General features: G+C 41.8%; 2 protein-coding genes across 5 annotated transcripts in view; one reads left to right on the top strand and one right to left on the bottom strand.

Moving 5' to 3' along the window:
* Positions 1 to 3,444, bottom strand: part of C3G (C3G guanyl-nucleotide exchange factor) — a 27,556-nt gene extending 24,112 nt beyond the window's left edge. Inside the window, exon 1 of one of the 3 annotated variants that reach the window (XM_086973043.1) lies at positions 2,367 to 3,444. In XM_086973043.1, coding sequence (XP_086829169.1) covers positions 2,367 to 2,466 — 100 coding nt within the window. In that variant the 5' untranslated portion in view covers positions 2,467 to 3,444. Of the gene's footprint in view, positions 1 to 1,290; positions 1,797 to 2,366 lie in introns of those variants that run through there. The other 2 variants (XM_022852775.2, XM_022852776.2) reach the window with 2 other exon arrangements.
* An 855-nt stretch (positions 3,445 to 4,299) lies between these two features.
* LOC111271785 (uncharacterized) overlaps positions 4,300 to 18,008 on the top strand; it is a 47,273-nt gene continuing 33,564 nt past the window's right edge. The window contains exon 1 of one of the 2 annotated variants that reach the window (XM_022852777.2): positions 4,300 to 5,319. The gene's annotated coding sequence lies outside the window, so the exon portion shown is untranslated. The remainder of the gene's footprint in view (positions 5,320 to 18,008) is intronic. The other variant, XM_022852778.2, reaches the window with a different exon arrangement.

An 18,008-nucleotide genomic window follows, 5' to 3' on the forward strand; every position in this document is an offset into this window, starting at 1 on the left:
CTCATGCTAGCTACTATCCGATAATCTTTTCAGCAATATGCATATCTCTCGGCCACTAAACTCCTAGGCTTTTGAGGATACGACAAGTCCTCTAACAGAGTTGAGCTTTCACAACGGGAGTCGTTCGAATTTCAGACTGCTCACGCACGTTGCGTATTCTCGGTAGGTTAATTACCAACTCAGCGCAAGATGAACAGTAACGACGCTGTTCTATTAAATAGCTGTTTTGCTTACGTTGGTTTCCTACATCTACCTAACCTATGATCGATTCACGCACTGACACACAATATTTCATATTAAAGAAGCATATTTGCACATACGCATACACTCTCTCACACACATACAGTGACAGGTAAAAAAGGATTAATAAAATAAAATAGACTAATTGAAAAATCGATACATATTTCATCACCCCACTTGATTCGACGAATTCTTGTAACTCACTGCCCATCGATATTCGTCGGCCAGATGTGGTCCGAACGGTGACAACTTGCTCTGCCCGATACTTTGAAGATTCCGTTACTGCGAACTCGATTTTGGGTTGACACCATCCACTTTTGAATTTTTTTCTTTTCGCAGTAATCGTAACTATAGTTGCTCTCTGGCTTCTAGTGCCACTAGGAGCAGCATCAGCACCACAGATATTTTTGTGATATATAGATGTAAAAGCATGATCACGAAGTCGATCTGCCTCTGTGGCTTCTTCGTTCGTCTCATCGTCATGGCTCTGTTTTCGTAGAACAGGTACAGAAATTCCACAGTAGTAACGAAGCAGAGATTGCACAGCGTCGCACTACGGCAGCATCACCGTCACTTACTACCCGATTTCTCTTCCATGTAAACCCTTCTTTTTCTTGTTTTTCCATTACACACAGAAACTATCCGCTTTGGCTTCCTTGTTGTTTCTATGTTCGTATTTTTACAGACTGCGACCCAGCCAACGGCGCTCAGTGTAGCCATCAGGCCGCATGTATTGGCAAGGATCCACACAGGGAGCATTGCCTCTGAAAAGCTTCATGTACAACAGCTATCATTGCTGACGAACGCTGCCTTTCTCGTCATGTATACGATCACTACTATTATAATAATGTTAACGAAGGCTGCGCATGACCGTGTTATTGGGACAAGTGTTTTATGAACGTTACTGCGCCATCATATTGTCTTCCGTCGCATGGTCGGTAGATCAAAGCTAGGAAGAGCATTCTATTACATCATATCGAACATGCGCGTAAATCGACGGAGTACACTTGTATATGGCTAAAAACTGTATTTCGATTGTTTGGCACTTACCTAGAATAGCGGTCGCCACCATTTTATTGGACTGCCACTGTCAGGACATGTGCTGTACATCAGTTCCAGCTCGTTATCCAATCGTCTGATTAATGCATATTAGCTAGTCAGATTACTTGAAAACGGTTATTTGTTTCTAACCGCCAAAGTCACCAGAAGGTAACCACAAAAGTAACAACATTTGGTGACGTTCTCGTGGTTTTGCTCCTAAGAGCGTGAGCGTATCTTGCCGTGAATCGTCTAGTTGGCCAGACTGGCGCTAATGCAATATTATCACGAGGGGAATTGAGGCAACCACACGAAGCCGACTACCGCGATGATCGTTTGTCTCGGAGGGACTACGAACAACAATCTATGGGCCCGACGATGATCTCTAGTATTCCTGGCTGTGTATGCCCGCGTTAGTATAACTCGAAAACAGCACTGTTTCTCTTTCCACTTGGGAGTGACGACATCCGGCTTTGAAAGATGCGTTGCCAGTCATTCTAATAGAAGCAGTAGAAGTAGCAGCAGAAAAAATACAACCGCAGCCGGCGCTGCTTATTGTGTGCATAGGAAGCAGACTACACTCCTATGGGGAACAGAGTAGAACCTTACCACGGCCGCAATAACGAGTCAGGTCGCCATAAGCAACAACGGGAATCGGAGAAACAAGGTGTGGCGATTTGGGTTTTTGCAGTGTAAGTCTGTTGGGCGGGCTCAGTGTGTGGCTGACCATAGTTCGAAACACGCGGCTATTTGCCCTCACTTGATTCGAAATCCACAAACGTCCTGCACTAAATGGGCACTAATCCGTAAGCACACTCATTAAGCACCATCGTATCAAGACATATACAGGCCCAAACAATGAGGTCGGATATTGCCAAAACTAAAACGCAAGAAAAATCGAAACAGGGTCGTCACAACGGTATCCCTGTTACGATACTGCCGCATGGTTGTTAACGAAATGCAACAAAAGAAAAGAAAGATGGTGTTCTTTATTTTACGACAATATTTAAATAGAGCGAATAGCAAAATAAGATTATCTGAATCAGCTGCAGGTTAGGTTTGTTTTACTGTGCACTGCAGTTTCTTACCTGTGAGTTTGGCGCTAGGTGTGTCCACCTGAGGTAGTTGGTGGTTACTCGTACTGAGGTGCTGATGTTGCTGTGCTGCTTGTTGCTGTTTTTTGGGCATGGCGAAACCGGCCGTTTGGCCTCCGCCTTCTACGGGCGGCACTCTCACATACTCAACACATAAACACCAATAAACATCAACCTTCAGATCTCACTGAACTGACACAAGCCCCGGGCACGACGACAACCACGAGTTGAAGACGTCTGATAGAATTATGAAGGTGCGCGAACCGTGGCCAGCACTTCATCTCGCTTGCTGGGATACATTCACTCGTTCACTCTCAATCAGATGAAGCGGCAATAGAAATCTATTTCTTAACACTGTTTCAGATGCTACTTGCGCTGTTGCTAGTACAGGCTTTGGTTACGGTCACTCGCTCTGGGTAGGTGCAGTCTACCTATATGCTTGCTTGCCTGGGAGACTATGCCTACGTCCGTACGTGTGAATCCGTGCAGAAGTCCCTGTATCAACTAGATTCTCTGTACAAATGGCTTTCTGTGTTCTATGTCCGTGTACCTCAACGAGTGTGTTTACATCTATGTCTTTCTGTTTCTACAGTTGCTGTGCGCTCTCTTAGACAGAACACACGAGACGTTACTGCTGTTCTCACTCCTATGGTTTTTGCTGTTGACTGCTGTCGCCGACGTCGTTCCGGCGCTTATTCGCTGAACGAGTCAGCTAGCTACCACGCACCATCGACTTCGACCCTCTGCTGTCAGCCGCACTACACTCTTTTTTGTTGACCACTGTAAGAAGCGCTATGGAGCACTCTTCGTCAGGAGCAGTAGCTCTTGTGACTAGATGCCCGCCGCTGGATCTTCTTTACCGTCACTACAATCTATACCTCAAGGCAATGCACTCTGTTGCTGCTGCTATACAGCCGTGGCGAAGCAGCATACAAGGCAGGATACAGCGACCAGCTGATGCACGGCAGTTTGCTCTCGGAAAGCAAGGAACTGATCGACCACTCGCCATAGTTCACCGTTAGCAGCATGTTAGTTATCGAATATTGTAGCTCTTCTAAACGACACTTCTTACGTGCGGCTTTCCCAACTTTTCCGACAAATGGAAACTTCTATGGTGTTCTAATACATAGAAACTTCTCAATCTAAGTAAGCTTTGTGTTGAGAAAATCTGTAACGAAAATGAGTAACCCCTCAAAAAACTCGTGCTAACAGCCTCTGTCTGAACGCTGTTTTTTTAGGGCGATGCCCACTGACTGGTCCGTTAGGTGATGGCGAGTGCTGCAACCGCTATCACCGTACCATACGGGCCTGCCTACGACTGTGCGCCATAGCCAAACTCATAATCGATGCTACGCATCCTGCTGCTGTCTGCTATGTCGGTGGCGCTGGACTAGGGCTGGCCGATCGGTTCGTCTGGAAGTCGTCAGAGCATAGGCGAGCAGTCGATTCATCTAGGCAGTTGGAATTTAACGTCTAGTCTCTTTCACTCTTTCCCTCTTCTTTAGCGGCTGAGGGTTGGTCTGCATGACGACGGTCTAGCGACCCTTGCGTGTATATTGTCGATGGCGTAAAAGCCAACCTTGTATTAGCGCGCTACTTCCCGCTGGTGCAGTCGCTTCCCTGCCACTAACCCCCCGATGAAGGATTGGTGCTCACAACCAACTCCCCTTCCTCTCTCCCTTTCTTCACCGCTCATGAGCGAGAAGAGACGCTCGCGCTACCGCCGCTAGAGCCCTGTTCTTCCGCTGCTGCGGCTGCTACTCTGTGAGCTGCTGCTGTTTGCAAAAGAGTCGCCATCGCAGGCGAGCATCGAGTCAAGAGGTGACTCGTAGCCGAGAACAGCTGCGCTGCTATCGAGCCACGAAGAACCACGAAGCGCTGGTCAGTGAGCAAGCTACTGAGCGGGCGGGCGGGCCAGCCAGCTAGACAACGACAACGGCCAAGAATGAATAAACGAACCTGGCGGAATTTCGTAGTCGTTCCTCCTCCTTCGGTTGCTGATTGTAAGAGCAGGGTGAAGTTCGGCTGGTTTGTCGTGAATGCGAGCGAGAGTGAGTGAGTGAAGTGGTCGATGTCGCTAGTTTCTACTCGGATGCCTGTTGGTTGCTGATTTTTCTACTACTGGCGACAGCGGCGGGTGGCAGCGATTGCTGTAGACGCGTGCTGGTGTTTGCATCAAAAGACGGAACAACAAAACAGTTCACTTGAAGACCGAGATCCAGTCAGTTCTGGCGTCCAAACGTTGTTGTGCCTGATGTGAGCAGAAATCGGGGGAGAGAGATAGATCGAGTAGGTGGTGAAAGGCGTCTGTCTAGTCTAGAACGAAGCAGTGTTTTCGCAACCCATCTGCATTGGAGTAACGTGAGATTGTACGTTTCGTGGCGGTAGTACTGGTGCTTCTGGTAGTGATCACATAAATTGCAAGTCGCGTGTAACCAGAAGTCCGGCGGCAAGTACGGCGTTCGTGAATTTGTGTATGTGAGACAAGGAACTATGATGTCAAATCGGATTGTGCTTTATTAACAAGCTGTATCCGAGTGAATAACCTCAGTCGTTAGAGAAGCAAGTTAGTAAAAAGGAGAAGGGATTTTTTTCCCACGATACATTACTGACCTGTGAGATAACAAAGAAGTAAGATCGTAAGACTAATGAACCTGATGAATGTGGTAATATGATAGATATGCTGTAAGAAGGCACGTTACCAGGGGAGCCTCCGCTGGCCAAGAGGTCAGTATTTCCAGACAAATGGACTGCCTGTATATGTATAATATTAGTATCTATATCCTGAAACACTGTCAAACGTTCTGGCAAACTGTGACTGTGGCAGCAATCTTGCGATGATTCAGAGTGACTAGAGACCTGTCCGGTACCGCAAACGTCCCCTTGAAACCTTCGGGTGGTTCCATTAAAATTAATGACATTTTAGCGGATAGTTTTATCCATGAAGGTGAGTAGACAACATAAACGAAATTGTTAATTAGCTGCTCTTGTTGGACGTCCATTCCTGGTTATTATTTATGTGATGTTAGCCGTCAAGATGAAAACCCGGGGTGTCATTTATATTGCTGACCGTGATGTTCTTGATAGTCCTGTTTAGGGGCCTTATGTATTGTTTGATTGTACCTCTGATTGCATCGTATATGGCCTAGTGCAGCTGGCTGCATTAGCTGCCTTTGTTATTTGCCACTTTCTGATTCTACACAACGCAACAAAAGTGCTGGGGTACACGTTTTGTAGCGGAATATTTAATAATAATTATATTAATTAATACCATTATCTTTAACATGAGTATGATATAATGACAATTAGCGATTCGTGTGTTACTGACATCTATAATAAATTCCATTATATATCACATTTATAGAAGAATTGACAGTCGATGGAGCAGCACCGACTACCTTATGAAATAACCTGACTTTATATTACACTGTATACCGCATACATAAGTATGCATTCGTAAGGTTCACTAAATATTAATAATAATCGCGTGTAATGCCGATATTTGAAATCCTTTTTTCGTGTTCATTTACCTCACAGTGCATATGTTTCCCCCAAAACGGAAGGGGGCAGAGGACAGGCGAGTTCTGTTCTACGGTACAATACAGCGTGAAATTTACATGTTCACGTGCGTGCAGACACCCCAAACGAATACGTGTTCACTTTATCCACAGGTTTTGTATGTCTTTGTATGAATTTTTGTGTAGTAGAGAAAACGGTTGCGCTATTATTATATTTATTGGGGGAATTTCCTTCCACTATTGATTGTGGCACAACGTTGCTATGTTGAGCACGATGTGTTATTCACCGTTCGACCCCAGCGATAAATAGAACGGTTATCTTTATTCTATCCGTAACGTGCAAGGCATGTGAACAATCGTGAAATCGTTTGCGCGAAAAATCTGGTTGGTCTATGATGTTACAGTGAACTTTTATATCCGGGCTAGATATGGCAATTTTTTTTATTCGCTTACCATTTTGATTGCCCCTTTGTCTGATTTCCAGGAGAAGTGATGTTTGCGAACTAATTCCTTTCTTTGTCATATTTGTGCTTGGGAAAGGTATGAAATTATATGCAAGCAGGAACGGGTTGCAGCATTCTGTAGTTGTAAAGCGCACAAGAACAAAGTCAAAAAACTTTTTCTACAGGACCAGAACATCGGCCTCGGTGGGTCTAATCAGATTATGAATTGGACGATATTTCAAGTCGACCTAACTGACGGGTAGCATAATGCTCTATGAGGCCATGAAAATGGCAAGATCCGGTACGCATTTCGTGCAAGGCCAGACGCTTAGATGATTATAGGACGTAATTTGGTTGTAATTATTACTGTCAATATGGGGTGAAGATGATATTTGAAAGAAAATTCGATACTTCTGCGGTGTAGTTCGAACATCATCAAAAAAAAAAACAATTAAAAAAATTTAACAGCAGCATTGACAATAACAGATATCGTATCAACGACTTTAGCTGTAAGCTAACGCTTATATGATGACACTGCAAAACAACCTGCTAACAGCAACTGTCATCGGCAGCGAACTTAAGATTTCCTACGCATAGAAGAAAAATCTAATTCTTTTCAATTTGGCCATTACCCATCACAACCTATTATAGTAGCGAGATCGTAATTACTCTGATAGCCAAGGCGTCGAGTTGAGGTTTAGGAGTCTAGTTACTACGTTATATTAAATATATTACTAAATTACGACCCGAGAAAAATAGAAATACGCTATCATTCGTTATGTTAGCTCTGTAAACCAGAAGAAAAGCTGTGTACATAAACAGGGTGTGTGCTCTTGTCTATAATCAATTGTCAAACGAAGGAGAACCATGGACGCGATTCTAGTTCTAAAGTAGTAACGACGCAGATTTCTGGTCGTTGGCTGAATAGCTTTAGCAGAAGAACATCATCAGGAAGCTGAAGTAAGGGGCGTTATAATTCAATGGTAGCCGAATACACTGCGTTTTCTCTAATCACATTGGATATCCATTGGATTTCGTTTGCTCACAGTCGTTATAAGTTGTAATCTCGTTGCAGAGATGAGACAAGAAGTGGAATAATTCATTCTGTCAGGGGTTTGCTGGCACGCCTTATATATACGGATACTACATTTTTATTATGTTATCTATTATGTTATATCTAGCTACAGGCGAGTAGCAAAAACAGCGGTGGTGAGATTTGTCTTCAGTCACAACAGAGGGGCAAAAAGGCCTGAGGAGTATCCTTCTAATTTAGCAGCTGGAACACAGCTAACCGCTACCCTATCGCTGCTGTCGTCTGCGCTGCAGTAGTTGCTGTCCCCACCGTTAAGCAAGAAAGCTTCACCCCACTAAGCTAAACTGGTGAAGCTTAGTGACGTCGGCTTGAACATGCCATTTCTTGAAGGAGTAGGGTTGTGGTTGTCAGTTGTGACTGAAGCTAAGGCTGTTGTGACGCAACGGCTGTGGCAGTATTCTTAAGGTAATAGAGTGAGGCCATTTTTCCCTGTTCTCGGAGGGAGTATCTGTCGGTTAGGCAAGCACAATAGCTCGCTGCACAGGCCGAATCGTCCTAAGTAAAATCATTTGATTCAAAACTCGAGCGACCCAGTTGTCCGGGACAGCTCCACAGCAAAAGAACTTGCTGCCATGTAGCTGCCACTACAGCCCTTTGCTGAAGCTCACTTCTGTCTATCTCTCTTTTCCACACTCATTTTGTCTGGCTACTCGCGACATTGCACTGACGGTGATTAATAAAACACTGGCTGTAACGGCGATGTGATGGTCACGATTTCAGCATCTATGGGGAGGCTGTTTTAGCGATCACGGTCATGGCGACTGCCAGCCAGACAACGGCGAATATGCGATAATCATATGACAGATTCTGCATGCTCTTCGTTTCCCGCAAGTCTGGTCCCAGGATAGCTGAATCGTAGAGCCCTTGAATCGTCCCAAGTCCCATGGCCAATTTCTAATTAATGGCAACCGGCACTATTGCAGCTGCGTGAATCATCGTTCTGGACTTCGTTGTCAGTTCTACTCCATGTCCCAACCTTCTACTTCACTGCATGGAAACAACTTACGAAGTGTTCTTATACTAGTGGGGAGGAGGATAGAAACAAGAAAGAGAGAGATGGATGAAAAAAGGGAACCGAGCAACGACATGGCTACTCTTAAGTACGGTCTAATTGATTAAGGGCTTGCTTTTGCAGTCCCCACGATGCCTCTCCATCTACTGCTTTCGGCGAACTTAAATAAAAAACAAGCAGACCGACATAAAGTTTAAAGTTATATAATATTCCGCAATATAACTGCAGGAGTTTCCTGTCTTACTGAAGCATATAATTTATGTACTGCTTTCGTTTATATATTGTGAAGTTGAAGAATACATCGCATCGGAAATATGTAATCGAATTTACAGAATCGGCACCGAAATTTTAAATGAAGAAAAAGGAAAATTCTTCTAGCAACGAAAATACCTGTGTGTCTACTGAACCATTTACCGTTAGAAGTCATTTGATCTGTCCCTATGTCCCTACAGCCGTAATGTATTAATTGAACCTAGTTGGATTGAGATAAATTATCATTGATTCGTGCTAAATCTGTAATTATAACATAGTTCAATAGAAATATAGTGTACCTAGTATATGAATGATTCCATGAAGAATAGGTATTAACACTTAACAGAAGACAAGGCACGTTGAAAACAGACAACAAGTAAAAGTATGATATTAGAAAGCATTCGGAAATAAGTGTCCTTTGTCTGGGAGAATATCTGTAGCGAAACATCTATGCCAACAAATGAACCTTTCCTTCTGCTACGAGGCGCGGAGCATTAATTTGATCTTTACTCATTAAAGCCCGTTACTGCTTGACCTGTCAACAATTTATTTGTTGTGTCATCAGTATTGACGGAGTGTAACAAATATTTGTAGGATTACTACAATGCAATATTTGCCAATTTAAGCAGCAATATCGTAGATATCAATAGTGTATCGCAGATAGTTAAGCGATCAACTCAATTCACCGCGACTAGGAATATGTTCGAATTATCATATATGGGTGCGTTTCACAGCACCAAACAGAAAATTTTTTAGTCTGTTATTTATTGGTTTCTTGAACAATACTTCGTTTTAAATAATTAACCTGCATCAAAGTCAAATTGCTACGATTAGCGAATCATAGTTCAGCCACCTAATATTCTACTGGTACTACTATAAGATAGAAATATCTCGGAAAATGAAAGGCGTAGACGTCTTACTTGCTTTCATGCAGCAAGTTACCTTACTGTCTAGAACCATTAATCAAGATTGCTTCATTACGATACTAGTGTAGAGTAATGTAATATGGAAATGTCATCAGTAGCGGTGTACATTTATGCTGCACTCATACACACGTTAAACCGCAACGATTTGCCTTCCTTCATATCGGTTGCAGCGAAAGTGTATGCATGGTCACCACCGGTCAGGCATCTTTGTGTGGGGATAGTAACGTTTTGTTTATGGGGGCTTGTTGTTGTAAATGTGCATAACTGGGTGTAGTTCAGTGGAATAACGAATATGCTTTCTGCGTCTTTTAGCTTATACTGCGCTGGGGGAGGCTATTAGTACTACACTGGATTCGGCACTGCTCTTCCGTTTTCAAGAAAGCCAATTGGACCAGCTGGCACCTTTTAATGAGCTTTTCTGTTCTAGCCTGTCACGTTCGGCTACCCGTCTGTTCTCCCCAACATTTTTCACTTCCTTTTGCCGCCGTTTTTCTTATTATCCCTTTTCTTCTGTAGAGGCTTGATCAACAATTGTAATGCCATGCCGGTTACCCCCTTATCACTGTACCTTCCCAGCCCCACTGATCCACTCTTGTCTATGGACTATGCGTGGTTTTTTGTAACAGATTTTCGCTAAAGACTTGGGTGTTCGACCTCATATTCTTCACTGGATTCCCTCTCTCTTGTCTAACATTAAAGTTCTTTGCTGTTCACTTTTAGTGACCGTCGCAACGATTATTGAAGCAGATCGAAGGAAAAAAAGGCGAGGACGGGGAAAGGGGAGACGAGCTCAAACGAAAGCAAAAGAAACAGACGACGATAGCGTGTACTACACGTCGTTGCTGCCTCCCGTTACAGCCTCCTTTTAACTACTCTTCCCAAGGTCGCCGCAGTGCGGTCAGTCAACAACCGGTAGCTGCACGGACACCAACCGTACTAAAAGGGCGTTGTATTATTTATCATTGTAGGCAGATGGGTCTCGATCGGGCTGAATTCTGGATCCGCGTGATATGAGCCCAGCCACAATGATATGGACCAAGTAGGCTAACCTAGTGAAAGGCGAATAGGCCCCTAGGTAGGCCAGTTTAGAGTGAGGTTATGTAAGAATATAGACGAGGTGGTCGCGGTCATTTCTGTGGCAACTGCTACCCTGACTCGTTCTTTAATCGCCGCTAAAATTATTGTCACACACGTACGGGAACAGCACGAGTATACAATAAAATGAGGTGCGCGTTGTCTGATTCATCTATATATTGTATTTGTATGTACGAGAATATACAGTATACTTTTTTGCATCGAACTATTAATTTCCTTTATTTAATGCGTGAATACTGCCGTGGCGCATTTGAAATAAATATCAATTTAGAGCACACCAACGAAGTGGCAGCATCCGTCGAACAAAATTATTTCTTTTCATCGATATTTATCGTTATTAGTCGGTGGTTGTTACGGCATCACGTAGCTAGAGTTGTCTTCGCTGTTGTTTGTTTCTGGACAGAATGTTCGACGCTCTTGGGCCAATAGCTCTTTTTACCTTCGGTTTTTAATCAACTATAATAGTTACCTCTTTGTAATGGGGCTTCAGTGAATATACGACAAAATTAGCGATACCATACAATCTCAAAACTTCTGAACATGTAATGATAAACTTTTCGACTACATGTGATGCCTTAAATCGAACGAAATTTTTCATTATACACATTTTGTAAAGAAATTAAGCTAAAACTACTATCTATTTATCTGGAGATCACGTTCAACCTACTTCTGATGGCGTTTTATTTACACGAATATGTATAACTTACATGTCAGTCGTCGAACTGTTCAACTCTTTTGTATTATTCTGGTGCGTTTATTACATAATCTAACAAAATATACTCCGTAAATTTATGACGTATCTAGTTTATGAATACTACGGTGAACCTTCTGCACTTTATTTCGTCCAGTTGTAGATGACAGTTGTAGGTCCCATAATTGAACGACGATGACAGACGGCCACACTAACTGCACATGGACACACATCTGATCTACATAATGGATTGTTGATGCGAACCTCATATTTAACCTGGTGATAATTATTTGTTCATATAATTTTTCCTGTTTTTCCGTTAGCTGTATTTTATTTAAAAAAAAAAAAAAATAGGTGACGAAATTGAATCGAACTTGAAAGAAGAACGAGATTACATTAGCGGCCGCAGTGGTTTACCAAAGTTTCTCGACTCTGACAACTGTCAAATGTGTTCAGCATGTCATTTGCAGTTGCGTATCACCTGCCATCTTCTGTTTTCGGAAGCCATCAGACTCCGCCGACAGAGCTATGCAATATATAATCTGTTACTTGATCTTGTCACTCCATCGATATTTACTTGACTTGGCTTTGATTCGTCTCCACCAGTTTTACCTTCATGTCTCCCGACACCTGCATAGTGCGTGGCGTCAGTGTCAAACATTTCCTCCTTGTCAAGCAACCACTTCAAACAAATACTTATGTACGTCTCAACCAAAGGGTTAGCATGGCTTGGCATTTTCAATACCGACGCACATATGCAGAAACTTTATGATAAAGAATTACGAATAATGAAGAACGAGAGATGCCAACAATATTTCTCAACGCCGCTCAGGCGGCTGAATAGAACGATTGTTGTGACGTATATGCAAAACATGAGATGTGCGTTGTCGCCATTCTCTCCATTCATGAATTTGTACTACCCGCTCAGGCGAATTGGCCGGGAAAAACACACGCGTCTTACGCTTTCTGTATTCATTCTAAAAACCTCTTGACTGCGACTACCCGCAGCTTTGAAGAGGGTAACTGATGCTGTTTTGAGAATTGCATGCCGATTTTGATAGGTGAGAAGCATATGTCTCTCTTTTGAGTCTGCTTAAACTACGAGATTGCATCAGCGTAAGAATCCTTTCTCCATTTACGCTTTATTTGTGCCTACGAGCTCTGCGGCTGTTGTTGTAGCTTGGAACGCTCAGAAACGTCGCGATTCGCGCATACCATAATGATAGGACGATTGATGATGATTTGTATGAATATTTACTATTAGGTATAATTCTTGTAGCACTAAGAAGGAGCAATAACTGGTGTATCTATACCCAATAAATGTGAATCACTTGTCCATGGGGAAGAAGCTTAATAAATGGATGCTGTTAGGTAAGCAAGAAGAATCGAAAGCTGCTTATAGCTGTTTGTAGACAAGGTACGAGACGCATATAGCATAGGGAGCTAGCGGACTAAAGTAGAAGAGGAACAAATAGGCACGACGTCAAATTGGGAATGTGTCTGTGAAACAACAAAGAAACTGAAATTAACCTCAAAGTCGCTTACTTTTCCTGTAGTAACAAAGGTTTGTCACGCCATCGTACTGGAATCATATGCTAGAAAACATCTTTATAATATATCAATGCGGTTTAAAGTTTCATTGTGCTTTTGACAGGCAGAGAATATTACTTGTCTTGCTAGTTTTGAAAGGCGATATATGCAATCAATGACTGTAAGATATTCAGACCTTAAAGTTAACCAGATGGGTTTGGAAAATGGTTTTATAAGAAATTGACAATCGTTCCAAAAAAATCTTGGTTAGCCTGTCGTAAATCAAATTGTCACAGCAACATATGTGTATTCAAGAGGTGAAAACCCTGGATTCACCATATCTGGCGAATCCATACAATTCAACCAAATAAGCTAAATGGATAATCCAGCTATATCTCCTCACAAGATTTTTTTGACCAAATTTAAGTTCAGGCAATTTAACACTGATGATAAAAAAAAAACGGAGAAAATCGCAAAAAGGAAGAAAGGACGCCCGGAGGAGGATCGTGTCCTTAAAAGGCAGTCGTTCTGGACTTTTAAATGGGCAAACGCGTGTTTTCTCTAAGTGAACTATGCTATTAGCGTTTGCGGTTTATACCCGAATACGACGTGCGGCAGTACTAAGTACATAAATTGTCGGCATAAATGTTTGAACATCGGCATCGCTAGTTTGACATAAAGATGGACTCGTTGTAAAACGTGCTAGAGTGGTGCCTAAAACATACGTGTATAACGACAAACACCCTAAATAATTTCTCAGATCGTTCATCACTTGCTCGATTATAGGTGCCATGAGCTCGTCGTATTTGACGCACTTCCTCAATAAGCCGTTGTCTAGCTCTTAAAACAAAATGTATGCAGTATGTAGATTTTGGTAGTTTTCAGCATCATCCTAAATAGTTCCTAAACAGTTTGTTACAAAGGTTCAATAACTACTTATTACTGTACGTACTATGTGAACTCTATGTACAAACACATTCGTTTAAAAGTTTGTGCTCTATGCGATCAATAGAAGCATTCTACATCAGAGCGCAAATAATAATACAAATAACAGACAACAAATTGGAGGTTTTTTCATAAGTAGTAATACATTCTCCTTATCGGATCTGGCGCTTGGTACGCTGGTGTTATTTTCCAAAAAAGTTTCGCAGTGCTATAACCTCAATAAGTACTGGTTATATGTTGTTGACCGATATTCAATTTTGTCTCTTTTTCTCTTCTGTGTTTAAGCCAAATCTGTGGCTATTATTAGAAACAAGCTTTGGGCTTCCGTCTAGTCAGCCATCCTAGTGAAATTCAAAATTTCAGCATGTGCGTCATTCAGTTTACTATTGTTTTTCACGGGAGTTTAAGCAAAGTATAAATAACGTGCATGGAAACCTTCGTACCGAACTTACTTCATTCATAGAGGAGAGAGCTTCAAGGCTGCGTCGATATCGTCTAAGGAGTTTATAGGGGCAAAAAAATTATCCTGTGGTTGCAATCAGTCGTCACCGCTAGCCGTAGAACACCAAAGACGTGCGCAAACGATTGACAGCGATTTCTCGGCTGAAATCTCGGCTACCTGGCAAATAGATGAAAGAAAGAGCGTGCTCATAGCATCTTACTTTTCAAAGCTCACCGGTAAAACTCTGACAGGAACCAAGGATACATAAATCTGCAGCAACCAAGCAGTCAACAATCTGCACTCAATTGGACTCCAATCGTCATTTGCATCGTGCGCCGACATTCATCGATCAACAGTTTTCAAATCGACGGAGATCGTCGTGTAATAATAAGTGTGCTCTTACCTCTGCTACTGTTATCCAACGGTGAAAAGTTACCCGATGAGGCGTGCCAAACTTGCAATAACTACAACTCGAATGCAAACAAAGTACCAGCCTGACCTACTCTGATGTTTGTGAACAAACCGAAACGGCCAATCAGCTGCTAATGAATGATATTTTTTCTAAATCAAACATGTTGAGCACGGCCACTACCTTTTGGACGTTCGGATATTTAAAGGTATAAAACTATACCAACGAAGAGAACTGAAACACTGCGAGACTTTCCGATAGTCTGCGATATATAATAGATTACAAGTAGCTGGTACACTTCCCTGATTTTGAAATACCAGCGCGTTGATTCTTGCTAACTGGGAAACAAATTGTCTCGTACGCTTGCAAACCTGTAGTACCATATGAACGCTTAATGCAGCACCTGGACATACAGGTACCTCCATACGAGGCATTTTAGTTATTTACTATTATTGTTTCTTGTAAAGGTATACTGAAGCGTCTATTATAGCTCCGTTATAGACTTGGCGGCACTGATGGAATGGACGCCGAAGATCACCATTTAGCATGTTAACTGATACTAGGATGACAGCGTTCATACAAAAATGATGTTCATATCGCACCATGTGTAAGAATAATATCATTCTTTAATTTGATCTATTTAGCATAACACTGATAACCCGCCATATGCAAGTGGTGCGTGCGCGATCTGCACGTGACTGTAATCGATCACCTGGCGCCAAACTGCGTCAGTTCTGTATTGCGTATCTGGCGTTCATAGATCAGATAGCAAAAATCAGTCAGCAACAACCGTTTTAAATACCTATGCGCGAGCTCATGCTACAAACGAGATGAAATTGTTTGTGTTTTTATTTATCATATTACGATTAATGTGTCGCGAAACGCATTGCTAATAGCGGTACTAATAAACAATGCACAGTTTAAATCACTATATGTATTAAAGGTAAGGATAATAATAAACTGGATTTGTGTATCTGTTAATATGCTAGCTATATTTTCTCTTTTTGTGTTTTTAACCTCCAAAATCATACACAAGCCACAAAAAATAGATGCATTTGTCCAAGAGACTCATAATAAATAAGCTGGGATGCACATATAAATCTCTTATGAATCAAATATACAATTGAAACTGGTTACTACAAACGGGTTATAAGTATTATACTCATCCATAATATCTGTGACCGCGGTCTGTATGTGGGTAGATTTATCTTTCTGTTATTATATTTGACTACTGTTGTTATTAACTAGCATTATACATACATAGCCTGTGCGTAAGTTAGCATCAACAAGTACATGCCGTACCGGTTACCTCGGGTAGGTGTCAACGGTAGTAGCAGGAACAAACGGACAGCACTAACATAGATAACTCGCCTTAATCTGGGGTGTTGTTATCATTACCATTACTGTAATTATCTCATATTGTCGCTATCAGCTGGAAAGATAAAGAAGCGCAGCTAGCAATGGTGATGCTGGCTGTATACAGTGGTACCTGTAAACAATCTCTTGGTGTTTTTATGCTGCTTTATTGCTCAATCGATCGCTTGGAATGATCTATTATGTGTTTATCTGCTATGCGTTGCCTATTCTTCATTCACACAGACACACTGACAAGCATACGCAGTACTATGCCATTTACACGTTCTTGTTTTCGACATTCGTGGTATTAATGCACTGGAATAATGGCGATCCCTTATTTCCATAATTTTTTTTTTAGCCCGTACACGGGTTCGTTCGTGAAGGGGCTCGATACAATGTAAAACAACAACAATTGTTAATAATTAGTACAGTAATATAGCCAATAATATTGACATGCGAAGTCTAATTCAAAATACGATAGCGGGGAAGAGGCCTGCGGAAAAGGGTATGACCTTAGGTGGTTAGTTTTCATTGTCTGTTTCTGAACGTGGTACGATTTGTCATCGGAAAATATATACATATATGTATGAGAATATAAAGTAATCTGATTTGTCTACAGTGCGTAATGACGTTCATGTCTGATTCAATGTGACTATAGCAACGTTACGCGTCCTATACCCGCTAATTGTACGCCATACGCAATGTTTGAATGATGAAGACGTTCAAGATGCAGGATCAAAATAACGCTAGGGTTGTTCATTTATAAAAGGTTACTGATATGTATATGAATGTAGAAAAATCCAAATGATTCTTCGCATTTCCAGTTTTGCATCTTTACGAGACAATGAAGCTAGTGCATGGCGTTTGCTGTATAATTATCGAATTGATGACCTTTTTGCCCCAAAAAAATGGAAGCATCATTTATAAGCATTAAATTAATATCAATATTAAAGACATCTTGCGCAAATGTTAAATGTAAATAAACGAATTCGTTAATCCATACTGCATAGAAAATGATCACGTTTTATTAGATGTGTGCAAAATGTCGAGCTTGGACATTTTGCACACTTAATAATTAGAAAAATTCAATGAAAATTAGATGGGAAGTAACCCTAATGTGTCAGTATTTCGCTTTCGCCAGTCGACGAATTACTACGTGTGCGAAATAACGAATGTACCTTTCATTATGGCTCCGCCTTTAGTCTTGTAAAAAAGAAACAAGTTGTTCGATACTTCGAGGCGCTAATAATAACAGCATAACAACTCAATTACAGTTAGTGCTAGTAAACAGTGAAGTGAATATTTTACATATTCGATGAATTAACGGTCGGAGTATGTGAAGTGTATGCGAACATACACGAAGCGAAAACGTCGTGCGGTACGCAACATAACTGCTGCACATAAATGTTAGTCATGCCCTGGACAATATGGCAAAACGCGCATACTTCTATGTTAATGTCTCACTAAAACCGGCACTGTTCTACTTAATCCGTTTGATAACGTCCGTGGGGAGAACGAAATCATGTGCCTGTGTCTGTACACGTAAAATGTATATGGTGTTCAATCCAGTTTCTACAAATGCTGCGTGATTGAATCGAGCGTTAGTACAATCCCGACAGTGGCCGCAAGTTGCCCTTTGTTCTTGGTATAGGAAACACCGTCTCCTATAAAGGATGCTGGATTTATATTAGGCCAGAGGCGCATCTTTGCTTCATTTGATAACAGTGACGGATGCGACACTTCCGATGATAACAACAAAAATAACGCCAATATTATAGAGTGCTGCAACCCATATGTTATATTATTAGCATTATTATAACGTTCATGGTAGCATGGTATACTGTAGGCCGCGATGTTTAGCCACTGTAGCCGTCACCAACATCACGACACACTTAAACAGCGTGTCTTCATCGTTATTTCCACA

Source organism: Varroa jacobsoni, unplaced genomic scaffold, assembly GCF_002532875.2.
Source record: "Varroa jacobsoni isolate VJ856 unplaced genomic scaffold, vjacob_1.0 contig01016, whole genome shotgun sequence".
Lineage (NCBI taxonomy): Eukaryota > Metazoa > Arthropoda > Arachnida > Mesostigmata > Varroidae > Varroa > Varroa jacobsoni.